This window comes from Acanthaster planci, linkage group LG02 (genome assembly GCF_054643075.1).
Source record: "Acanthaster planci isolate LZ-2023a linkage group LG02, COTS_SCS, whole genome shotgun sequence".
NCBI lineage: Eukaryota > Metazoa > Echinodermata > Asteroidea > Valvatida > Acanthasteridae > Acanthaster > Acanthaster planci.
The window spans coordinates 35,235,397-35,262,225 of record NC_141778.1 but is presented as its reverse complement, the minus strand read 5'-3'; the positions used below and the strand labels follow the sequence as shown (position 1 = coordinate 35,262,225).

Genomic DNA, 26,829 nt, shown 5'->3' with positions numbered 1-26,829 from the left:
TTGGACATGAAAGGTCATTAATAAAATTTGGTTTTTAGCCATCTCCAGGTGATTTCTCCTAAATATTACTAAAGGACAGAAGATAAAGGTAAAATTCCAACACAAGTGTTTCATGGGGTGATTTCAGCTAAGCATTATTCGTCCAAAAACTACCGAACGTGATAGGACGGCCCAATGTAAAATCCCCATAGGGAGGGTTCAGGAAGCTCGCTGCGTGACCTTTCTACTTTCAGGCTGTATACCAGGCCAAGGGCTTGATAACACTTTTTATTATCAACAGTTATTGATAAAGTGGTGGGCTACTGGCCTCATAATCAAATTGTCAAAAATCTACAATGTTATTTTGCCACTCTCATCAATCAAGACACCAATAGTATTTGATTTGTTCTTCATTTCATAGAGCAGAGCAAAACATCAAGGCATTTCCAATGACAGACAAAATCTTTATCCCCAGATTCAAATTTTCTTGTTTGATGTCATATCATCTAAACTGGATGTGCCTCTGTCTATAACATGAAAGGACTTGAGGAGCCTGCAAGATTATTTCTGATAGTTTCCTATTAATTTCATGGTGTTACAATGAGTTTGAACGGAGTAAAAGCAACAAGAACAAATATCTGAGGGCGACGACCTTTTAAAAGTTTGCATCAAAATGCAAGTTAAGAAAATATTCCAATAAACGTGAAGTCTCGTTGTTTGAAAATTATGAATGTACATGACTCTATGCATTTTCTGAGAGCTATAAAGGCAAACTGTGCTTTTAAATGTGTTACTCTTTTCAAAGGCTAACTTCAGAGAGACCTTAAAAATATTCAGAATTCCAACAGCCAAAATAATGTACCAGTACGTACTTAGCTTAGTTTTATATAAAGGCCATCATGTGATGCAAGTTGTTACTTCCTATATGTAAATGCCCTGTAGGCCTGAATACATGTACATGAGTGACCTCTCACATCCTAACCTTGGTCAGTCCATAGACCCCAATAACGCCCCAAGCAATGCCTTCAACTGACCATTCAGACCATTCAGAATAACCAGTGGACATAAGTCTCAGTAGACACTGCCCAACAATGCATAACAGCATGAAGAAATCAATGTTGTCTCTCTTTGCGTGGAGGCGCTAATGATCAAAGAAAGCGTGGTTCTGAAGGACTGGATCAACCGGTTTGTATTTTTCCAATCTTTACTTTCCTTTTGTTTTGTTTGCGGGTATCAGGCAGCTTTGGGGAGAAGGGCCACTAATTCCATAATGATGCAGCGATGGCTGGGAACAGTGGAGTTAACTCTGGCATAATAATGTTTTCCTTTGAGGTGTTTGCCAAATACAAATCTTTAAAAGTCTTACAGTGCCTGCAGAGCCCGAATCTCCTTACTGTATGCGTTGTTTAGAAAGGGGTTTTGGTTGGACTAAGGTCAATCATTTCATTGATTTTTTTAAGATCACACAGTAAATTCATTCAAGAGGAAGTAACGGCAAATTATCTTATCTGCTTGATAACAAGTTTCAAGGTAATTTCCTACTGAGAGAAAAAATCATGCAGGTTGATAAAACAGACCAATTTGTTAGACTCAAGGTTATTTTAAAGCACTGTTAATTTCAGAATGAGTAAGCAATGTTTACTTTCAGTTTACATAGTCAACATCAATGAACTGGGAAAAATATGAAAATGAAACAAATGGCAAGGAAATGCCATATTTCATGGTCAAAGTGTCTGTCAACGAAGATAGTAGTCTGTTGGAACTCGTGAGAGCATACAGGCATGAAAGTTATCTTCCTTTTTGAATTAACTATGAAATTCCATTGCTGCATTTACATCATGCTATATATTCAAGTTTTGAGGAAAAAACAAAATTAATGGTCAAATGTATCCATTTTAATAATGACACCCTAATAATTTCTGTTTAAATAGTTACTTCCAATTCTGTGAACCTGTTTCTTTAAATAAACTTATTTATTTACTTAAGCTGAAGTGGTTCAGCTGGAAACCTGCAAATAAACAAATGCAATAAAATCCACCTGCAATGCATGGTACACCAAACCTAGGGACATTAAACATGACAAATTCAACACTGGCTGGGCATTACAGTTCTGAATCTCATCCAATCCTGGCACATAGGATGCCAGATTTTGAAAAGCTAAAAGTACAGTGTACGGTGGGTTTGTAGAATTAAAGAGTTATAATGAAACAGTCACTTACCTCTGGATTCCAGAGTGTGGTGACAGTAGGTGAGCTGGACTGCGGCTTGGATTTGGTCCGCCAAATCTTCTTTGGCATGAACTTACTACTCGGCGAGCTACTCTGCCGGCCTTTGTGCATAACTGTAGGAGAAGAAGGCGGGGAAAAGGCATCAGTGAAACCCCCTTCATCACTACTGGTGTGATCAGGGCTGCTAGGCAGACCTGATAGAGATTCCCCTGACCCACTGGTGGACTTGCGTTCTCGTGGACTGGAAGGTCCCGATGATGATGAACGACTACCAGACAAAACACTTGATGCAAGTTTCTGAAAGTAGTTTATCCTACGTTTAGTTGCTGGCGATGGAGCTACTTTGGCAGTATTTATCACTTGAAGCGAGTCACTACCGCTCGGGGGCTGTAAACTGTTCTGCGAGTCCCCACCATTTGCACTCTGGTAACCGAAATCAAATGACCTTGCAGTGCGCAGGGGGGGCCTGCCAATTAAATTATTATTGGTTATTTTGTCTTGGAGGGCTTGCACACTGCTTGCGGAGGAATCAAAGGTCTCTTGACGTTGCAACCGACGGGGTTCAGGAAACCGGTCCGTTTCATCCTCGCGATCCAGACTGCGAGACTCGCGGAGAAATTTATGGGGTCCAGTTGGTGAAGAATCCCCCGACAAACTCACGACAGGCTTGGGCTTAGGTCGCTGCAACAGCTTGCTTGTGCTAGAGCTCGTGCATACAGTATAGCCAATCTTTTTGGAGCCAGGTCCGATGAGGTCAAATTTAAAAACCTGATCAGTCTTGGGGCTCATGTCCGGAGAATTGTAAAAACTAGAACTCTGTGAATCCGAGGATCTACTTAAAGTCTTGGAGGTTTTGGACATGTTGGGAAGACTGCTACCCATGTCTCCCATGTAAAAGGGCAGAGTTGAGTCTCCCTCTTCACCCCTCTTTGAGGTGAGAGATCCACGATCACACCCACTATCCACACGGGATAGAGAGCTGGTAACCAGGACATCCCTTTTATGCCCAGCTATACTCATGATGATCTCTTAACAAAAATTACAATCATGAAACCACTGGCAAGCAAAGTGTCATGGATGCAGCAGTAAAAAGTACTGAAATACTGGAAAACTGATTAAAGCCAAGATATCCTCAAACAGTATTTGTATGCTTTGATGACACTACTGTACGAAAAAGTTGGCGCATTTTAACAATGGAGTAACACAGCAGGGGACTCTAGTCTGAGGCACCTGCTCGCCATGGAAGAACTACACACAATACCTCACAAAACACTTCAAGTCAGGTGTTGAACAGTAGGATTAAAGCTGACAAAAGCTATTTGCTTTCAGGATAAAAAAGTGACCACACGAAATTCCGGCAGCACGACTCGAAATCTGCAAGCGCGCACCCTTCACAGGTTTCAGTCACACGCCGTGAGTTGTGCAGAATCGCTGTCCGTCAACTTCAAGGTTAAAGAGAATGAAGGAATTGAGATCTTTCTTGTGCGAGTAGAAACCACAGCAAAAATCTGCAACTTGTCGAAAAAACTCTCATTATACAAGTCAAATGGCGTCCTGTCCAGTAATTTCTTTCGTACAATACAGAATTCTACATGAAGACTGAGCGATTCCGGTGGAAAAACAAGTGATGGAAATTGGAACACGTCGATCGTGAGGTTGGCCGAGTTGAACGAGTTACGCCTGCCTGCTTCTCGAAAATTGTCGGAGAAGCGTATCGTCAAAGACTCATTCTTGTGTACAAAAAAAATTACTCTATCTCTACCAAAAGATGAGGATAGTGGAGAAATACATGAATCACGAATCGTGACAGTGTCAAATCTCCGCACCACTACACTCGGTACATGTACAACACTTGGCAAAGTTTGCATCGCGACAGTTGATCAAACGTTCACCACATGGTGTTTTATTATCATCTTCCGAGGACGGGAGAACCCATTACTCATTAGGTATGACATACATAAATCCAGCATAAAGTGCTTTGTGAAGCAAGATAAACCTAAACTTTGTCGCTATAACTGAGATTCCCCTTTTATTTGATTTAGAACTGGGAGGAATCAATTTTTTGCAGGCAATTTTCAATCTTTCCTGTGATTTGTGACTGAGCATCCCTTCTATATAATGGATTTGCTCATTAATCAAGATAACACGATTGAGGGCGTACTTCATGGAATAGATGAAATAAAATTTTGCACTGATCGTACACAAAATCTAGAGTGGGGGCGCTGTCGCGTTAAGCTGGGAAGAAGTTGAAATTCGCTCCCCCCCCCCCCACCTACACACACACACACACGCAGCCTCCAAAACTTGGCAATTTTTGGGAGGAGTAAAAAGGTCACAGACAAAGTATTGAGAAATGTATGGTGTATCATGTTCAAAATAGCAAGTGCACTTATGTATTAGATAGATCTGTAGCCAGGATCTTAAATTTGTAATTCGTAAATTTATTTTGAATATCCTTGAGGACTGCTTTTTCCACATTTTTGGACTTGTTGAAATGTGATTTGGGTTAAATAAAGGTAAAGCATACACTACAGATGAACACTAGGTTCGGCAAAAATTGGCTTTCCTCTGGAAAAATACATCAGTGTATTTGTATTTTTCCAAGCAAATGATTGTATTAAAATCAAGGTCCGTTGAGTTTGTCGGTCAGAGCAATCGTTTCTATTTTTGAAGGACCTGGTTTGTTGAGGTACTAAATTGATTGATTTCCCCTGGTGAATTGCCTCCACTTACGGAATCATATTCTCACGGCCCCTCCAGCTGTAACCTGTTGACGGATTCCCTGTTTATCATAATAAGTTTCGATTTCATTTGTATGACCAGATAGACCTAACGTTTACGTCAAATGAAAGGACAGTTAAAAGCAGGAAGTAACATCAAGACGCCACTTGCTCACTTGGGAATATCTATAAATGATTGTCATGGAGATGCAATAAGCGTCTCTCGGGATAATTTTTACTTAACCCTAAAAGAGCCGGGGGCGGAATCCGCCCCACCCCCCAACATTTTTTCCGATATCGCCGCATTGCATTTTCTCTCAAACGTCGAGCCTTTATGAGTTTTTAAAGTAACTCTTTGCGGTCATTTTAACACCATTTTTGTAAAAATCAAACATATCGTTCTCGCACAGACGAGTCAGCCCAAAACTGTATACTTTTCCACTGTGGTGCCCAATGCACGCGCACTGGCATGCATGTAGCCATGAACTTCCAATGACCGTCACAACAAAACCATAAATTGGGGTTTAAACTTCACTCTTGTAATGATAAAGAGGGTCTGTATATGGCACGTCAAGTGTCACGAAAATCAGACCTATCACAACCGAGTTCTTATAGGGGCCGGAATCCCTCCCCCAGTCTTTGTGTATGTGTGTGTGTTCCAAATAACATGGCTCTTTGATGGTTATTTTTGGCTATCTCACCTCGGGAAAGACACTCCTCATCAGTACAATTGTGTGAAGTTTCAACCCAACTATATTGTTTTGTTGTTATGGTCATTTGAAGTTCAAGGTCACTCGCCTGCTAGCCCGCTTGCATTAATCACGGCGGTGACATGGTATATGTATTATTGGCTGACTTGTTTCGGGAAAATGGGCGCTGCACAAGAACGGCAGCTTCAATTTTCACAAATGTGATGTCAAAATGACCGCAAAGAGTTACTGGACAAATTCCCAAAGGCTAAGCTCGTAAAGACAAAAGCAATATTGTGATATCGGAGAAAATGTTGAGGTGGACAAAATCTGCTCCGGCTCTTTCAGCGTTGTTAAACCTTGGTGGCTTGAAGAGTAGCAGCAATGTGTAAACTTTGGGCAAGTTCGAGCGACGACAGCCATAGTTCGACTAACACCGCCCGAACGATAGATGATTAGGACTATCTAGTTGACCATTTTGGACAAGGCTCATGGGTATGGTCACACCACTCGTTATCAATAGCTGATTTCATTTATCATTACAGGGGGAACCATTCACATGAAATAATTGTACGAGATTTCAGTGACCATGTACACTGCGAGAATTGCAGCCAAGAGTGAAATTGCCAAACTTGCTGTCAACCACATGTAGAGGGCGCTATACATATTTGTACAACGAACAGAGCAACACTGACGAAAACCCAATTTAATTTAGGGAAAACAGTTTCTCGGAATTCCTCCCCATCAATTGGCTCATTTTAAGAAAAAGGAAATATTGATTAAATTAGTTGTACTCAGTTGATAAATTGTGCCGTAATTATCGAATACGGAGAAATCATCTAGCTTTCATGGTAATCTAATTATTCGTTGGCAATCCAGAATAGTTTCTCCAATTTTCACCATGTTTATCATCCGATTGAGGTTTTGCACGCTAATTCTTTTGTCAGTAGATTCTTCGGCAAAAAGTCTCAGTTACACGCAAATTAATTCTCTCTCCAAGTCTTGTGATATACGCAGCATTTGGTGCTAACTTAAAAGAGAAACGGCCGACTGCAAGCACATCACAGAAGGAATTTGCACGTCATCCCCATCAAGTGAATCCAAGTGAACACATCATTGACCGTAAAGCATCATGGTCACTGACAAGGCGTGGTCCAACAAACACAGCGAAAGGACTAAATTTGAAAAAAAAGGAGGGGGAGTAGAAATAAACCTGGACTCTTGGAGCGTTTAAGAGCCTACAGAGCACTTGTGAGATGAGAGCCCAAGTGTACACAGTCTCCAGTAGACGATAACATCCATTCACAGCTTAAGCTTGTAACTCCGTACTCACAGATACGTTATTAATTCGCATATTAAGCATCACTATCGCCAATTCAAAATGGAGTTGGATATATTTGTCGATACACTGTGACATTTCAAGGATGGGCATAGGCCTTACAAAAACTCTAAGAAATTAGGTTGACGAGATGTAACCACACGCTGTCACATCCTCCAAGAAACGAACAGATATGAGATAACAGAGGAAGGCAGCAAGCGATTTGGTAGAAGTTCATGAAATCTTGGGCGATTTCTTTTATTGTAAACTCATTTCAAAGGAAACGATCAATAAAGCGAAATGTTCAATCTTGCCACAAGATTCCAACTGGAACTTGTTCAAGCAGTCCAACATTAAGTGCGGAGTTGGTGTGAAAATGTGCACCATTTTGTGAAATAATACAGAGTGCAAGTGAGTCCCAAGAGAAAGTGTTCATTGTATGATGATGAAGATGAGAGCATAACCGAGAAAGGGAAAAATACAGAAATTCTGATTGGGAAGAAAAATAGCAAAATGGAAGCTTGTTAGTTTTGTCAACAAAATCGGATAAGCATATGACATTATTGATGACTGCACAGACTATGAAATGTGTGTCTCTCAATAGGAAGCTATCAACTATTTAGTCAGTAATATCCAATGGAAATTTGTCAAAAGCTATTGTTATTACCTCTGCAACTTCGCAATTTTTATCAAGTAAACAAATTGAAATTCCGAAAACAGAAAGATAAGACGCTAAAATTCAAATTATGAAACACGTTATGGCAAGACGAATAGCAAGTATGAAATTGAAATAAGAAAGGACTAACCATTACATATCTGCAACAGCATCATCGAAGCATGTGCTATCGCCATGCGGTCCCGAATTCTCATTCGGGTAGCCTCTGTCTACTTTCGTTAATCCACTCCTGCTGTCCTTCTGACGGACCCTCTCCTGATGCACCCGTTACATCTTCAATTTGGCCAAGCATGCTGCCTGAATTGGGGGATTTTGGGCCGCCATATGGCAGCCCCCAAAACTGGGTTATCCCGATATGCAGAGCCGGTACTTGTTTTTCTCAACCCAAACCAGCTTGTTGACTGCACAACGTGTTGCCAGTGCAAATCTATATATCTCCCCCAAATGTTGTTTTGCCAACACGTGTACGTCATTCGCTAGCTTTGGATGGTTTTCAAGCAAACGTGTATTTTGTGCCACAACGTGCTTTGAGAACTTGGCAATCAAACGTTCGGAGGCGAGCAACAATCAATGCCGGGCGACTGTGTGTAATGATGAATGAAACCCCTGTAATTTGCTGCCGACATACTTTTGTAGTCTGCCCTTACCATAGGAGTACCATCTACACGTTGATAAAAGTTATTCAAATTAAGCAGCCTGACACGAGGTGGCTTCGACGCCGCGTATATCTCAGGTCGTTTTTCTGCGTCGGTTAAATTGCAGGACTGACGTCACGACAGATTCCGCATTAATTAATATTCTCCACACCTTCCCAAAGGTCAATGGGGAGAGCGCACGCGAGAGTAAGCCGTTCACGGGTATAGTGAGCGCTCCCCCGTCCCTGGCCCATGTAGCAAGTCTGTTGACATCAGTGCGGGATTTTCTCGCGGTCTTGTGAGGAGCTAAACATAGCTACTGAGCCGCAGACCTCCGAACGGATCAAGAGATGAGTGGGCAGATTTTGCCGTACACAAAGCGCACTTTGTTTGGAAACAGCACAGAGGCTATTGGTGAAACGCAGCAACATGTCTTGCAGTTTTCAGATTGAAAAACATCCGAAATGGAGCTGGTAACAAAGGTGGATTTTATAAAATACATTTAATATACGAACATTTAATATATGAATGCTTTTCAATACTGCGGTTTTCCTTCCACCATGTTCAGTGTGATTGTGCATCAGTGACTGCACACCATCACAGTGGGCCACTTGCTCGCACATAAATCATTTGTAGACTTTGAACTTAGAGGTATCGACAAGGAATAAAAGTTTTTTAAAAAGTCAGTATAAAATTTTACCGAAACATATCTCAATGTGCATGTTGAATTTAAGAAAAGTACAGCTAAGTGTTACTGAAACACCAATGCTTTCAATTACTTACGACTTGATTAAATATGACGCTGATTGTTACTCAAAACACAACTTAACTTGGAAACGATTCGAAAATGTCAGCATACGTTGTAATGAATGTTAGAACAAAGACATAGCAAAAATAATTAGACACATTTCATGCGTTGCGATTCACTACAATTCTTTTCACGCAAAAGGTACTCGTTAGCCTTTGACATTCAACTAACGCCAGCGTTAATTGCAGGGCAAAGCAATTACACATGCCATTTTAATTGACGATCCTCTTTTCAGTCCACCAAACAGACTTAATCGAACCATGGAGGAAGGCCATGATCGAACTTGATCTCCGTTGGGACTAGACGCACGGCTAAACTACAGCCCCCCCCCAACCCTGGTCTAGCTCGTCACGCGGCTCACTGCGTCACTACCACCGCAAGGTTACGTCACAACACGCAAACAACAAGTCATGTACCCGACTCGTTTTCAGAGTGCACGGCTCACCGTCGAGACGATAAGGCCAGTCTCTCTGCGCGGTAGCAATGCCCTGGATGTGGGAGGCAAAATGAAATACTCCCAGGCTAGTAAGACGCCACGTAAAGAGCAATCCCTTCAGACCACAAACCATCAAGTTTACACCTCTTCTTCGGGGCACAATGCAGAATGACAACTGACATATCATCATAGAATTTCGCAGCTTGATACAATTTTTGCAAAGATGTGACAGAATACAGCCACAGAACATCGCGTGCAGGTGGAACAGGAAAGTTCCGTTTCGTATTTTACCAAAAGCAGTGGGAACAGAATTCGACCCAAATCTCTTCACGCGTGAGTGGAAACTGTAATGGACAAAAATAACAACGCTCCAAGCAACACATTGATGTTCAGAATTTTATAGCTGTATACAGAACATGACAGAAACAATTCGACAGTCTAACAGTCGTCATCACAGGCAATCAAATTCTCGATGAAGTCATAAATATTTATGACTACAGTGACGTCATCATTGTCCCAATGCAAATAAGCCAGGACGTGACTGTACCAGCATTGGGTATTTCCTGAATCAATGGTTTGCCATGAACCTCTTAAAACAACAAGTTACTCCTAAAATCGATAGAACTTTACAATGACGTCACCATCGTCATGTCTACTAATTCCGTAAGGTTGGACACGAGGTACCGTTTTCTGCGTTTTGGCAAACAAGTTTCACAATTCACGAATGCTGAGAATATATGGCCAGTAAATAAATTAGACACTGGCTGACAAAAATGAGAGGAGACTCAGAAGACGAACCAGAAGTCGGCAACGGTTCCATTTGTCTTGGTGCAGTGACGTACATGCTGCATGAATGCAAGGGATTGACTCACTGAAGTGATTGTTTGAAGAGAAGATTTGGAATTCAGCAACATTTCCTCCATCAAATACGCCACGCCACGTGCACTGCATGGCGTAGCAATTTAAGTACCCCTCCAAATAGCCGTAGATGATGAGAGAAATACGAGCCTCGGGTTTCCCTGACGTACACAGTGCATTGTTTTTGGACGAACTCGCATCCGGGGTGAACGATTTCTCGCAATAACACACGCTTTGCCCTGAATGCTGGCTTGCCTGTAGAGTTTGCTATCGTAAGTAGATAGTAAACTGTTTGGATGAACTAGTGCGGTTTTTCTAAAGTGAGCTTGAGATCTTAATCGACTTATTTCAGGAACATTGAGTAGCGTTTTGCTTTCATTTCTGTGAAAGGTCTAATACTTCTCTCTGCTACATCTTCCGGGCAGTCGAGAAACTGACGGGAGCATCAGTAAGTTGACTTCAAGTGAGTAAACATGGTAAAGAACTAACTTAAACCCTATGGGGTCAGTTAACCACGATTGGACTCCCAATACCCTTAATTAAATAATCTTTTAAAGTGTATTAAGAAACACCATGACGCATCTTGACACAAATGCAGAGATTTCTCTGTTTAAATAGTTCTACTCTTGTCATGAGTCAGTACTTATAACTAATCGAAATTTAAGTCAGAATTTGCAAAGAATTAAACGCACCTCAGAAGTTTTCACGCCAATCAAAAACTAACAATTCACGTTTCAGTCGTTTTGGTAACAAGGTGAATTTAACGCAATTTACTTCCACTCAAAGTAGCCGCAACTCTAGTTTGTATTGAACTCATCACAACTGATAGAATGGGGAATAAAAAGGTAGGCCTACTAGTGACAATCTTTGAAGTATTCTTAAAAGTGTCCTTCCTTTTTTAGTTGGAACTACAAGATGTGTCTGATTAATTTCAGTGTCGTCCGTGCTTCTGTGCTGTGCATCTCATTCGCGTTGTAATGAAAGTCTCTGATGCAGGTCGTTCGAGTCTGTTACGGTATTCTCGCCAGAGGAAACCTCTCGCCATTGTCACATTTGCGTTTCTTTTTCACTAATATCTACCATGCTACATCCAAGGCTGGGCCCTAAAATGATAAATGGCACTGTTTACTGTAATAGGTGCACAGCTAGGTCGCGAATTGAGCAAGAATACGGTCGAATGTTATAAACACCTACACAATTAATGTAATAGCGTGCATTGTTTTTGTTTTTCAAATAGGCCTACGAGGACAACATAAGTGCCTTGCATCCTTTGCTTCAAAGTTGTTTATGGTCAGTTGCTGCTTGCGCAGATTGGCAAATCATTGTGTTCTGCTGTAGACCAATTTCACCACGGTAAAGCCTTCCTGCGAACAATCGTGAATGACGTCAGAGTGAGTGCGCAGTCCCAACGCAATGCATCATGGGGAGGAGAGTCTGTCTTTACTCGTAGCTGCGACCCATATTTGTGCGGCTCGGCTAATGCCACCTTTTCGCGGTGGGATTTGGTTCAAGAGGGCGTGCGCGCGCAAACAAGGAGACTTCATTTACACGGCGATGTGCCTAGATTTGTTTATGGGTGCACAAATTGGTCATGCGAGGTAAGCACGCGGCAGGTGTCTGCTATGACTCCAAGGGGATGCATAATCGTTGGTTTCGTCCCCGTCTCTCATACCCCATTTATCAGTTGGAAATTAATTAAGAGGGGCATGGAAGGTGTCGAGGCGAAGCAGGAATCAAGCTATCCGAGTTGTCATCGGTCCAGGACTTTGACGCACTTTTCGGCTTGGCAGCGATCGGAGCGCGACAGGCCAGAAATTCAATTCGTCGCTGACTGCTTGGTCGCACTCCCTGCGGGACAAAGATGGCCAAAGGCGCAAGTGATGCCAACGTCTACAGCATTAAGCCAATTTATTGCCCACACAAGAGGCGCCTTGTTCACAGAGTGAGCTACAAAGTGTTGAATTTAGCATTAAAATAAATTAATTTGAAAATCAAATATTAAATGCAGGGTAAAACGCCCTCTAACTGCCTCGTGACTTCACCAACGAACGTCACTTCCCCGCTGGGTCCGAGTCTTCATTTTTGGTTGAAACATAATGTACATGTAGCTACATTCAGTTTGAAATAATAGGCCAACCAATATTTCACCTACCGTTACGAGCTCACTTACTCTTAAGAAAAGATTCTGGGGTATTGGTGTTATTGTAAGCAAGCATCGTTGATGCGGTGCTATAGGTAGTCATTAGTGTCACTCCAGTACAGCCCTAGGAGGGTTATGGCCTGGCTGGACGTACCTGGGAATGACGCCAGTACACCATCACGCCGCTGGCCAACACGGCACATGCACTTCTACTCATCAATTCACAACACCGTTTTTATTAATTGCTTAACTCGGTTTACCTAGGCGGCCGTCGAATTGGGACATGCAGGTGGACTAGCACAAGGAAGTAACATTAACGATTATCTTCGAGACTATAATAAGATTACATTCTAGTTGTCCATTGAGGGGTCGGTTTTTCACTCAGCATTATTGGCGCATCTTATCATCAAGGTATGACATGACGTAATGCGTTCCCCACAAGTGGCAATTTGTCACTCTGTTTGTGTTATCCAATGTCATGATAATGTATCGAGTCTAATGATGTGAAAAATGTCAATCGCTACCTGAAAGACACTCAGCATATAACACAATGCTTGTCATTTTTTAAAAAGATGTTAACCAAAACAGAAAGAAACATCCAGATAAACTGTGGGAAGTCTATGTCCTTCATGTTTAAACCGCTTCCACATTGCATTCTATTTTGATATGGGTTTATATTGATATGCACCCTCATTTCAGACAACTGCCATTCCATCCATTGACCGTGGTATTGCCTTGGAATGCTGATGATCCTAATCAATCCACAAATTGCAATGAATATGACACACCTTTAATAACAAGCACTGATCTCTGACGCCATGTTCTCTGGGTTATAGCGTGACGTTGATGTCTTATTCGTCTGTCATTAAAGGAGCAAACTCATCACGAAAAGTATTTATCGAAATACTGCACTTCTTTCTCTTATTTCATTGGACATTGGCCGAATAGTCGATATTCGCTCGTCTTCTTGTTGTTTGCAGGCGAGGGACGACAAAATTAGAAGGCGTTCCCCTAATTCACTCTACGCTCATGAACCGTCTCATTTAGGCTTTGGAAAATAACAGAGATACAGTCCGAGCATTTGGGACACTAAATACTATGTACAGGTAAATTGCACTCTAGCGGTTGTGATTATGCTTTCGAATCACGGTTAATCTAATATTTTATTTAGTCACTGTCGACTGAAGACTGCAACATTGTTCTCTTATTGATAAGCAACCACGTGCCTTAACTTTGGACTAATCCCCCAAAGAGCCTTTGTAAAACGATTCCTGTATTATTCAGGAATTAGTCACGGGGAGCTATTTTTTTTATCTTGTTCCCCAAATCCGTCACGTTGAATGTAATCTGTTAAATGGGGTGGTTCCAGACTAGTTGAGGTTCAGAAAAAATTTGATAAAAATTTATCTCAACTGTTCTTTACAAAAATGGGCATGAATTTGTATGAACTTTTATTTCGTCACCGTTATTTTTACTGTCAGGTTCCCCAAAATTTTAACCTCACTTTCAATTCAAGATGTTCGACACATGAATATAGTTAATTGAATTTTACCTTGATCCAGATACACTGTTGTTTATTCATAACTCTTGCTGGTTGTCAATGAGTTCAGCGGACAAAACAACTAGCATCGAATCACACTGCCAGGGAATCACTCCATACGGAATAGGCATGTAGGCTGTGCTTCTTTGTATGTATACTTGACATTATGCAAGATGTCACAAACATGCCGCCAAGAAGGTTTAATGAACTTTTATTTGCTGCCGTTTAACGTGACCAGAATACGGTCGAAGAGCTCTCTGCAGAACTGATTTTCATCGAGCGTTGGGGTCGCGGTCAGACTTGATATCGAACAGGAATAAGTCGACGACGAGAAACAATTTACCGAGTTGTCCAAGCTCTCAAACCAAGCCCGTCATTTGAAAGCAATTAGCAAATCAACGTTTTATTCAGAGTCCATGCTAAAGGTTATTAAATTCAGGGTAAAAAAAATCGCAAATATGTACGAAATGGGAAACAATGCCTGCATAGATCGCTTGCTGAATGACTGTTCCTCCAGGAATAACCGACCAAACCAGCAACATATCTTATAATCAAACAATCGAGAAGAATAAAACAAGACGCGATTGTAAGAGCCACAAAACACAACACCGAACCAACCTAAACAAAGCCAAGCCAAACCGGACCGAATCGACATCAGCTGAGCCCAATCGGCCAGAAAGGAGTTACACAAACCATGACAAAATTGTGAAAAGACATCACACGTTGACATTTTGCAGATACTCTTACATAGAAAATCATCAATAAAAACTCCACACAAAACAAAACTGTAGGCCTACGTAACACCAAGGTAACACCAACTCTCTGTGAATTAAGCTCTTCGTCATGTACCTAAAATGTCAAGGTTGAACAAGTAGTTCACGTCATTAAGCTAGTTACGAGGTGAGGTGGCGATTTCTGATGAAAGGACCATTGGAAGATTGAGAGGAAGTTTAATGAAACAACGTATATGCATGCAGGCCGTTAAATAGGGTATGAAAACAGTGTCAAGCTGTTTTGTTTAATATCCATCCGCAGACATGGCGATTAAGAAGAGAGTCCCTGCTGCGTTGTTGGTAAGGCCCTCTGTTTGTGCGTCGACTACTTTGATAAGATGCAGAAGCTACGGGGCAAGCACAGCCATTTCCGATCGACTGTCTGGTAACTACGACCCTCCACGCATACCAACAATGTCCTCATGTATATCACCTTACGCCGTATGGGGAATACAGATAGCGGTCCATCATTAGCTGGATTATCAAACGAAATATGAACAGGATATAAATATTTGGTGTCCCTGCTCTGCGGCTTATTGTAATGATAGGGAGCACGTGGTACAGTATTTAGACTCGCCACCAGTCCCTGAAAAATTGCTAAATTATTCATATTTAGAGGAAACGTACGACAAAAATCTAAAGTGGGTAAGCTGCGCCAGTGTGGTTCACAGAAGGCTTGGATCAATAATCCTTAAAATTTTTTCTTGAGACATCAGCGGTACCACACTATTGTTTGATGACAGCATCTAGCGTGTATTTTGGCAGGACGTTTCAAGCAATAGAGCGTTGCAAAGAGTAGACATGGGAATTCCCACAAGTGATGCTTGACTTTTCTCGGTCACATCTTGCTATCTTTCTTGCCTTTCAACAAAAATTGTGTCAACACCACTTTTTTTCTTTTCTTTTTTTTAATAACTTGGCGGCCTCTCATATTGGGACTTTTCGTCCGGCAACAATGTGACGTATTTTGGATGGCTACCAGCTCCGGCAGCATTGTGAAGTGTTTGGGCCGGTTACCAGCTTAGTGTCTATCGCTAATCATTCCTGCTAGTCTACGTGCGGGACATTAATGTTGAGCTGCGTCTGTCGGAACTTTAATGATTGTCATACGGTGGGCCAAACGTAAATACACACGTATTTCAACAAGTAGTCTGAATATATTGCATGGAATTCTGAATACCATACGCAAAGAAGACGTACTTTATATTAATCAAACTCTACTGATGGCAGCAACAACTTCAATCATTGTCATCAATAGCAGAAGATTTTAAATAATGACTAAACTTTTGTCTGAAAGCAAATTTAGTGGATTTGTTGACGGTTGTTATAAATACTAGGTTAAAAATAGTTCACTGAGTTTTAAGTGCTCCCCGATTTCGTTAGGGGACGCAATATGTAGGTATTTAAAGAGAGCAAGTGGGTGTTGTACTTATCGCATTGTACTTCTGCCCTTTGCGTTAGTATACCACGCATTATCACCCCCGTATTTTGTGAAGTGTAATGTATCAACCAATTACTCTCTTAGTGAGAATTACTTGAACGAGAGAACTGACTTTGATGGGTAACTGTGCATTCATGATAACCCTGACTTCAACCAAATAAATCCTAAAGCCAACGCAAAATGGCAAACCTTGATTTATAGGAACGATGAAGTGACAATTTAAATTCAAATTGATCAGAGGAATTCGGGGCGCAGACTAGACTGGAGACTATAGACTATACATCGATGAGATTTGATAATCAGTCGTGTTTAAAATTCAAGTCATCATGATTTTTTCATGAAGATAATCGAAAGATTCATAAGAATTTTTTCCAAAAATAATCCTGAAAGGAACGAGCCCCTCAAAAGTTCTTTTTTCTCCGTAATCTTGGATTATTATTACGAACATACTTTCTTCAAGGTAAACTGATTCTGGAATGCATTTTCCATAATAATCCTTTTTAAGATAAATAATTTTGTACAGTGTGCATGTTTCGCGGCTCTAAGATTAATTATGTACTGTTTTTGGGGGTGTATAATGTTAATAGTTGAGCTACAAGCAAGCGACTCAACATGGCATTTCTACGCAGGAATATCCAGTGTAAAACCCACCACATTATTATGATGACGGTGGCAGTAGCGGTCAGATTTCTACCCCCAAGATAAAATCGTTACGAAGTTCCTGATTGTTTTTGGCGAGCCATACAGTATGTCGGTGGTGCTCCTAACTCAAGCATAGTTCCCGCCTTTAACACTGTTCCATTGATGGATGGGTGTAGATTACGCGCTGTTTCTCATTATGGCTATATTTTGTTTGCCTTTTTCCCACGCTTACTCTGTCTTGCTCTCGCCATCGCGCGCACGCAACCCCAACAAAAATTCGCTGAGGTTGAATAAATAATGTGTGGACTGGAGACAATTGCCAAATAACGGGGCCAGCTCATGAATTTCCCCCAGCTCTCCACGGCTACAATATATACTGCAGTATACCTTAGCGATGTCAGGCTGATAATATATAAGCCAAAATGTCATCTCGTCCTGATAATGGAAATCTAAACGCGGTATATAAGCTTTCCTGAAAATGTGATAAAGTCCCGATTCTGTGTGTATAGCAAGTGCGACCACAAGGCTGGTAATGTGTTTTTGTTGGTTGCAGACTAACGCGAGGGGTGTTTCCTTCCAGCTTGATCACTGGGTCATAAAACCATGATAATTTTGATCATGTATGTTAGTGAACTGAAGATAATATTGAAGATCAACACTGTTTATGATGAGCATATGTATCTTAGGAATCCGCGTCACTTCATATCTTGAATTATGTATCTAGTTTTGGAAATTAAGACAGAATTTCCGGATTAGGGCTGTACCGGTATCTACTTAAGCCGAAAACAGAATGTTTGGTAACCAATTACTTCAAACCCAAATTGGCTCCCGAAATAAATACTTTTCTGGGTAATTTCTGAAGTGCAGAACACAACAAATCTGCTCTTTTAATTGCACAAAACACATCAGCATAATTGTTTTGCGGTTACAAGCCTGTCAAAGCTCAGATCACAGCATGTCAAGTTTGGAGTACTACTGCTCGCACTGTATATTTGAGCAAGTTCGAAATTCCAGGAATATCTTAATGACCTGGATTTATTTTCAGAAGGAACTCAAGTATACAACCTCAGTGAGAATTAAGATAACTCCTGGTCCCTCTGTAATAACATATTGATGGCAGGTATTGAAGAAACAACTCTGTCAAACTGAAATGTTACTCAATTGGTCATGTCTTATTTCTTAATTCGGTCGCCTATTGTCAATTAACTTGAAGTCGTCGTCCTGTCACCATAGCAGTCATTATGAATTAGACCACTGTTCTTTTCTGTGGAATGTGACTTGTTGCTATATGAATTTTCAGCCGACGAAATCGTCAAGGTAACTTTCTCACAATACTGTGAACGCAGTAACAAGTCAACGACTGAAACAACTTGAAGAAGATGATCAGTTTGGTGGATCCTTATTTTATCACGTAACATTGTTAAAATATACTGAAATCGAAGGCTACATCCGATTTGAATAGCATAACGTAGAAGGTAACGCAGCGCAGGATTCGAGAGGGAGTTATAGGAAGGAGATAGAATTGTGTGTTCTACTTTGGCGGGCATATTGGACCATGTCATGGTATACGCTTTGATTACGGTTTAGGGGCATTTTAGGCAGAAAAAAATTATGTATCACATTGTGTCGCTTCTTACCCATGCAGTTACCTGTCAGGTTGATGTCTAATTATAAAGATGAACCAAGGAATTGACTGGAGCGGGATTTGAACCTGCGACCTCTGGAATGCCGTACTGGTGCTCTGCCAACTGAGCTCTCCAGCCCTATGTTGGTGGCAAATTGAAAAAGCCACAGACGTGGGCTGAAGATCTCAGTTGGTACAGCACCGGTACGGTATTCCGAAGGTCGAAGGTTCAAATCCCAGTCTAGTCAATTTTGTTTTCATCTTTATAATTATCTGTAAACACCTGGTCAGTTTCCCTGTACAGTTTGTTTTATGGGCTGATATCTACATTGCATGTATATCATTACTGCGATCACATCATGCAATCTTATGCGAGACGAGCTTTGAAGCTTTTTATTTGCCGGCGGAAGGGTAGCAAGTAAGTTACAAAGGTTTACGGTAGTTCCACGCAAGAATATCTCTTTTTGAGTATGTGTGGTTCTTAAGTCTGAGCCGCGTCAGTATGTGAAGTCTCCTGACGACGGACTGAGCATGCTGTCCGAAACGTTGAACTCTGGTTCTTTTTAGAACCACAAATACTCAGAAATCGGTATCCTTGCATGGTGCTACCGCAATCCTCTATAACTTACAATCACAGGCTAGTATTTGATTATGGAGCCAAATTATCGATATAAAGACGGGAAAGATGAGCCTAACAACTAAGGAGACAAATTGAAATGATGAAAATACATTACTGAATTTTTGAAGTTTGAGGGTTATTGCTGATCACGTAAAGGAACAGATGAAAAACGTTTGCTGCCAGTCCAGGCCAAATTGTGGTTAATTCGAATTTTCTGACTACGAAATACTTTTCCAGATAAATTCAACACATCACTGAGAAGTGTCTGCACATTGAAGGATGTGTCATTCTATCTCTCGAGTGGATGGTGTCAATACAAGATCTGGTCCGGCCTGACTGCGGCGTCACACTATGCACATATCATAAACAACCAGGCCAATTATAACCCTGGTAAATGCCAAGTTGAAAACGCACTTTTGCACCTGTCAATATTGCTATACACTAACAACATGCAATGTAATAGGACCGAATTGCCACAGAATCTCTTAATACCTAGAACTTACTGAGACCGAGTTCAGTCTACCCTCGTCACGTTTTCAAACAATCAAAGCACTATTTCTCCACCAAAAAAATGGAAGCGCAATTTCTGCGGCATAAATACCAAATGGAATACACACTTACTTGTCAATGAATTATGAGTCTGCACGCCCATCTAAAAACTGTCCTGTCTCAGCTTCAGTGCTTAGTCGTCGGGTGTCTGGGCTTCACGGGCACATCACGCCAGGAGATAACCAGCTGGAGAAATTAACCACCAAAGCAAATTTAATATCCGCTGTCAGATCGGTGCTGGCCCGCAAAATACGAATGCGACTGCGGTCGAGGGAGTTGGCAGATGATAGAGCACGTGTTTGCCAGCTACAAGTTGCTGTCGATTGTCAAAATGGCGGCAATGGAAAATGGCGCTGCGATGTACGATGCAGGGACCACAGCATCATTGGATGGTCGGGTTACATTAAGGTGCAATGAAAACCGGGCTGTTTTGAATATTTCTTGAAAATGTTCGCATTAAGTCGGCATTTACGCGTGCTAAAATGATGATACGATTGGGTGAGGTATCGCGATCGGATGAGTGAATGCGTTGATGAAAGATGTCCGCGTGTGTGTGTGGTATACGATGCACGCACTTACTGCGGAGATTTCGTTATTGGCATCACACTCAGAAGGAATAAAGGGCATCACACGCAGCGATGGGCCAGCTGTTTGCTCCTCTCGGTAATAATTGCCAATCGTAGGCATCCAGACCTGATTGAGTCAGTGAGAGGAGATAGTTACATCAGCAACAGCTTGATGATATGGGTCAGGTATAGGATGATGATAGATGTGTGCTGCAGACTGGTTGCCGTAAGAATACACTCTGAATTCATCTCGCTACTTCAACTGCACCATTATAATGCAGACCAGTCATGCACTCGCCTATATTTATACACACTCGTACACATACACACACATGCAGCACGTGCTAGCCCCTGAACTGTCTCGAGTACTGTCATCGCTACGGGCGCATCAAGCAGCAGGGTCGTCCCAAATGTACTAGGCCTGAGATGCGGGGCTGGCTCTCTCAGAAGGAGGACGAAAGATGGGATGGAGGAAGGAGATGAGGTATGACCTATCTGAGTCAATCATCGAGCCACTAAGGCTATGACCCGCACCAGGTCGCTGGTGCAACTAGAGACGATTGTGACTAGACCGACCGCTGTACCACCACAGACTAGCCACCGACCCTTTCCAAGGCAGAGACACACAGTCAGAGATAGCGCTGATGCGCATTCCTAGAGACGTCACCAAACCCTGTACAAATAAGGAGGCGTGATAATTGAACGACACAGAGAGGTGAGCGTCGGAGCTCAGTAGCGTGAATTTCATTCACGCCCTGTGGGAGCTAGAGACGTTATTAACGGCTCGCGGCCTGCCGTGTACGCAATACCGCGATTCAAGAACGGGGACTCTACGGTTTTCCCCTAAACATAACGAAATGAAATTAAGATCAGTGAGTGACGTATTAGGCGATTTTGTGAGACCTGGATTGCACAAGGCTGTAGCGCAGACCAGTAAGAGCTCTCTCTATGACGTCAGAGCACCATAGAGGGTCGACAGATGCCCAACCCTGGAAATTGAAGACAACATTAATTAGTGCACCCCTCGCCAGATGGCTACTTTGCCTTGTTTGGGAAAATTCAAATCTTATTACCTTACAAGGACAAAAAAAGCAATTTAGAAGCAATGAAATTGGCTTAATTTCGAACGACAGCAGAAATGTGTAATATATTGCTGAGGGAACGAAGTATATGGAATAGTGCGCGCGTGTGTGGACATGCGCTAAAATTCCAGTGTGTTGCAGGTGCATCATCAGGAGGGAACACTTTATCTCGAGCATTTCCTCGAACCATAGAGCAAGGACCCGTTGTTCGTAAGACTGCCAGTAAATAACACAAAAAAAGGAAACCGCGCGTAAAATGGGGAGGGCAGGTAGACCTTGACTAAATCGATGAAAATGTCAGCCCTTAATAAAACAGACAAATCAGGCATGATTCACCATTCGACAACACGACACATGATACTTAGTGTAAACTATTAAGGTCCGAAAAGTATTAACGACTGCAGACCAAATTTGACGAAGCTGTCACCACAAAATAATACTTGAATAGGCCTATACTTGTTTGGCAAAAACATGCCACTGAAAATCACACCAGTGCACATGGCAAAAAAAAATGCCAAGCAAGTCTGTACGGTTTTTACAGTATTCAAAGCTCCATAAGATTTGCTAAATAGCATGAAAGACGAAGGCTAGACTAACATCTACTTGATACTATTTCATGTACGCCCCTGATTCATGGCACATTAATGCCTGGCACCACATAGTAGCTGGTACGTCCTATTCGCTAACGCCATACATCAACCATCGGTATATACCATCTGACAAGACTACCATGCGCTGCTACCTATTTTCCAAGCTGTGTTTTCAGGTGTTCCGGTGACAAGCCACTGAGCAAGACAGCTGCGGTTTTTTTTTCTCTAACATCAAAGATCGTACGCAGACCTAGATTTCTTCTCCCATGAAAATAAACCAGCCGTGTCTTTCCAGCGAAACGTATTTTTATCGTTCGTAGAAGTTCAGTGGTGCAAACAGTTAAAAGATTAATGTTGATGCATCACATCCATAAGTCACACCATTACCTGAATGTATGAGTGTGTTTTTCGACGAACTCGTTCTGTCAAAGTTTCCAAGAAGCCGACACTCCAACTAAAGTTATTTGAAGCAGGACTGTTCGTCCCCCAGCGGTGCTAATTCAAATGCGACTCCAATGACAGCAGATAGGAAAGGTACTATTCAGGCTATTCGGGGTGCTTTCTACTGCAGACTCCCCGCCGCCTTTATTGGTTGGTCAAAACTGGAATTTTAGCAGAACTTTCAAATAAAATCTTTGAATAAAATATCTGAATATGAATATCTTGGGTACCACTTTGCTATGCACTGAAAAAATACTTAATCATTAGACAAGGAATTTTCGATTGAAAAGTGAGTTGGAAGAAGAGAAATAGTACAGGAAGGTTGGAATCGTCTCACACTGCACTACGCGCTTGATGTGCTTGACAGTTTTCGGGCAGGCTAAACGGCCCACTTTATAACAGTGTATTACGAAACTATTATTAAGAAAGGATTTGGAACACAAGAATTTAACTTCCAATTAAAGCTTCCTCATCACATGCCATCTTCCTAATATAATGTCACGCCTATGTGGAAGGGCTAGTGAGGCAAAATGGTTGGTTCGAATCCCGGGTAGCACGGGATAGACGGATCCACCGATTGGAGCATTGATCGGGGAGTGATATCGAATTTCAGCGTATGCTCTAATCACCTGTGAACATTCGTACAGTAAAAACATGGATGTGATCATCACCTTAAGGAACATTCTATGCTGCCTTTCCCTGAAATCAGCAGAGATATTGTGTCCGTACGTAGTATGTAGATCGAGGGAATCAAAACAGGTGCTTCGAGTGTGCTCCTCCAAAATGTCTGCACTCATGGGTGAGACTCGGGGGAGTCTGAGAGAAGACTAACTGCCTTCGTTTATATACATCCTTACCTTCATTGCAAGGTCCCTGTGCAACAGGACTAACCTTTGTTTCGTTACTTTCTTTTTGTGTTTGTCGTCGTAAAAGTCACCGTTATAGTCGCCGCCTTTAGCGATTCATTCTATTTTCGATCGAAATCCAAGAATACATAGACGTGACGTCATCCACCCACGTGTTGAGACAACACCACTGTTCGTGACCGGTGTTGTCTCTGACCTTTTTGTTTCATCATTTGGCGCACAATCCCTGATACTGACCAGCGTGATTGCTTCCATTCTACGCAATTCCGGACGGATACCAGTCACGACACGCATATCAACTGCCATCACGATGTGTTACGTCATCAGGGTTTTGATTATTTGAAGCAAGAAAACTAATCTGAAGTTTACAAGGTAGTTGCCCGAATCGATATCAACCTTCATGCACTTTTGATAAATCTGGTCTTGACAATTAAGTGATATAAGTTTCTGTTTGGGTGTTTGGTTTTCTGCATTAGTAATGTTGTTTTTTGATTATCACGTCATATAACTAACCACAATATTTCTTTGTGTATTTTTTATTTCAACCCACTTTTTATCTGCACAACTGACTTCTGATTTCATTCAAACATAAAAGTTGAAACTGGATGGCGAAACAAACGTTTGTTTTTCTTTTGTTTTAGGGGGCTGTTTCGTTTAGTTCGTTTTGTCAGCAGGGAATGTAGGAAAGTCGACCCAATGTTTAAAAATCATTGGCTCCAAATTTGAATTCAAAAGAGATTTTACTATATCTATACGGCTGCCGCATTAGTATCAATATGGAAACTGTTTTCTCCTTTTTCATCTTCCATTGAAACTTTCCCAGAATAGTTAGGAATTAAATTTACTTATAAAAGAGAGCAGGGTCACTTTTCCCATTTTGCCTTTATCAAATTCTGATTGTTGGATTACATTACGTAAAGACGACAATTCAGAGACAATACCGAGTGATCCCAGAATCTATACTCCTGCATTCTCAGGACTGTAGTATCATAATAATGTGTGATGATCCGCGCACTGCCTGAGTCGAAACACAGAGCAAATTGTCAATAAACAAATCAAAACAACGTCAACAACAAAAAAACATGCTGTCTGAAACACCTACGTCAGTTCCAAGTATCCCTCGGGCCAAATGGATAATGTTAGTCCGAAAGGCAGAGTACACAACGCCTATTTGGTGAGCATTTCATCCCAACGTATTTGAGGAGCCTAGCTCATGTGACAAATATGACGTTGCTTGCTTGGACAAATAAACATCTACATTTTGTTTGCGAACAAAGAATACACCATTCAAACGAAGAGATATTATCTGCTGGACAACAATATCCGACATCCAGAATCTGAGGATTAGCTCTACTGACTAGAAGAAGGAGATGGGATGAACTTCCCACTTATGGAGGAACTAATTCACAAAGTACAGGCAAAACAGAGGCTTATGTCACTGTGACGTCATAACCCGAGACGTCAAGTTGTTTTCTTCCCGTCTGTGTGGTGATGAGCAAGTGCGTTCATTTGGACATTGAGTATCCAACGGGTTGTAGAGATTGCTCGTATAAATTTTATCCTGGGTCTGAAATGAAGTACTTCCAGGTTATTTCTTGCATGCATGTTTTTTCAAAATGTCTTCAATTCCATCAAATTCATAATTTGCACCAGTCATGAATTTTTTTGGTGGTTGATTTCAAGATTGCTGCTTTGAAGGTTATCGTTAAATGATTTGAGGAAAGTTTTAGCACCATCTTATAAACATCCCAACTTGACAGCTAGCAGTACGCATATTAACTGACATTGAAAACTTATCGGAATTTTATAAATTTAAACCCACATTTGCAATTCATGGCACAGGTTGGAACATTGAAATACTTTGACATTTCAAAATTGAACTCAATATTGATCTATGGATCAAATATAAAAAATTATTGCAGTTTCTTCATAATTTGAATTTGAATTGATTTTACCATGTATGATCCTTTCTAATTCAAAACCCCACTCCTAGGAATTACATGATCAAAACTAGGTCAAAATCACTCCTTGTTTGCTTCATGTCTCACTTCAAAAATGTGAATCTCTTCTTTTAAGGAAAATAATGCTTTCTAAGGGGTTGCATGGGCTTGAGAATACATACAGGCATTAAATCATGGGTACTTGAAACCACACATTTGGATGATCTGGGCTTCCCTCACCAAAATAGCAAAACTACTGACAGATTGTAGAAATAACGGCCAAGAATGTAAATATTTACTTTTGATTTGCCGGCTGTGGAGCGAGAATTTCTTCATAAGTGTCATAAGAAAAAAAACGTGAGAAAAAAATGGTCACAAATTGTTTTTCCACGGGCTACGTGAGGAATGTAGGCATTTTGTTTTATATTTTTGACGCGAAGTGTCATTTAAGGGGCAAAACTCCCTGGCCTGGAGGGCGCGAAATGAGTTGACATTGCTTACTCTTGATTAATGATCTTGAACTTTTGTTACGGAGTTGAAATGAAATAAGAGCATTCTTGAAATGCATGCGCTAGCAGTACAAGATTTGAATATTTTAATAGTGAAAAGCAGACAGAAACGCTAATGTAATGGAAAAAGAATCAATTTAAATCGTACGACAAAATTAAATTTGGTCACAAAAATACAGAAGATATCTTGAAAGCTGTAGCATATCTGTCAGTATACAGCTAGCAGGCAGCTTAATTTTACTTCTGGACCTACACGAGTGGAACATGTCATGTAGTGCGTTTGTGTCGCCTATGCCACAAAACCAAAGGCCGAGTGGTATACTGGACAGAGACGAACATTATTCCTTATTCCAGTGTGATAACGAATTTATTTTCAAGCAAACTTGACGCGCAATAAAGATAGTAAAGGCGCCTATACATTAAAAAGAAGACAAAAAATATTACACAGCGTACGGGGAAAAAAATTAACACTGATGTACCACAGTTCTGTAATTTTATCTGGGGAGCATGGGAATTATGTGTGTTTTAACTTATTCCAATAACAACAGGGCTTACACTTAGAAAGGAAATTGGTAGAAATGTATGTGCGTTTAAACACATGTCATGATCAGCACCATCAGCACGGGCTAACAGGCCACTTTTGAATTTAGAGTCATGCAGATGTGTGTTTGCTTTTAGCGTAAACACAGCGCAATGGGTTGAGTTAGAACAGCGCATCACGCAGGATTACGCAATACGATTATATACCACACTGTTTGTTGCCATGGAACGACCAATCAGAACTGAGAATTCAAGTCTGCCTGAAGATAATGTGAATTATTTCACTCATGGCTTTCGTTTATAAGGGCGTTTCACAATGGTGCTCCTCCAAGAGTTGGCAACGCATTAGCCAATCACAATGCGCGAAATCTGTCGACCCAATGCGCGTTTGGAAAGGGTGGACACAACCTCGACTCTATGGGCTGCGCGCGTTCCTTCACTTGGCATGGTGGGAATCAACATGGCGCGGCAGACGTCCCCATGTGAACAAGGTTGGTGTCGACAGATTTTGCGCGTCTTGATTGGCCAACGCGTTGCAAACTCTTGGAGGTGCACATTGTGAATCGCCCGTACTGGTCTCCGTTGCACTGAGGAGATTTATTTGGTGTGCAAGTTTTACC

At 41.4% G+C, this 26,829-nt stretch overlaps 1 protein-coding gene across 4 annotated transcripts in view; it reads right to left on the bottom strand.

Annotated features, from left to right (window-relative positions):
- Window positions 1-20,926, bottom strand: part of arhgap6 (Rho GTPase activating protein 6) — an 89,475-nt gene extending 68,549 nt beyond the window's left edge. Inside the window, exons 1-3 of one of the 4 annotated variants that reach the window (XM_087131439.1) lie at window positions 20,255-20,926; window positions 19,748-19,861; window positions 2,199-2,320 (exon numbers count right to left, since the gene is read on the bottom strand). In XM_087131439.1, coding sequence (XP_086987565.1) covers window positions 2,199-2,320; window positions 19,748-19,778 — 153 coding nt within the window. In that variant the 5' untranslated portion in view covers window positions 19,779-19,861; window positions 20,255-20,926. Of the gene's footprint in view, window positions 1-2,198; window positions 4,093-7,740; window positions 8,284-19,747 lie in introns of those variants that run through there. The other 3 variants (XM_022247375.2, XM_022247374.2, XM_022247373.2) reach the window with 3 other exon arrangements.
- Window positions 20,927-26,829: the final 5,903 nt, after the last annotated feature.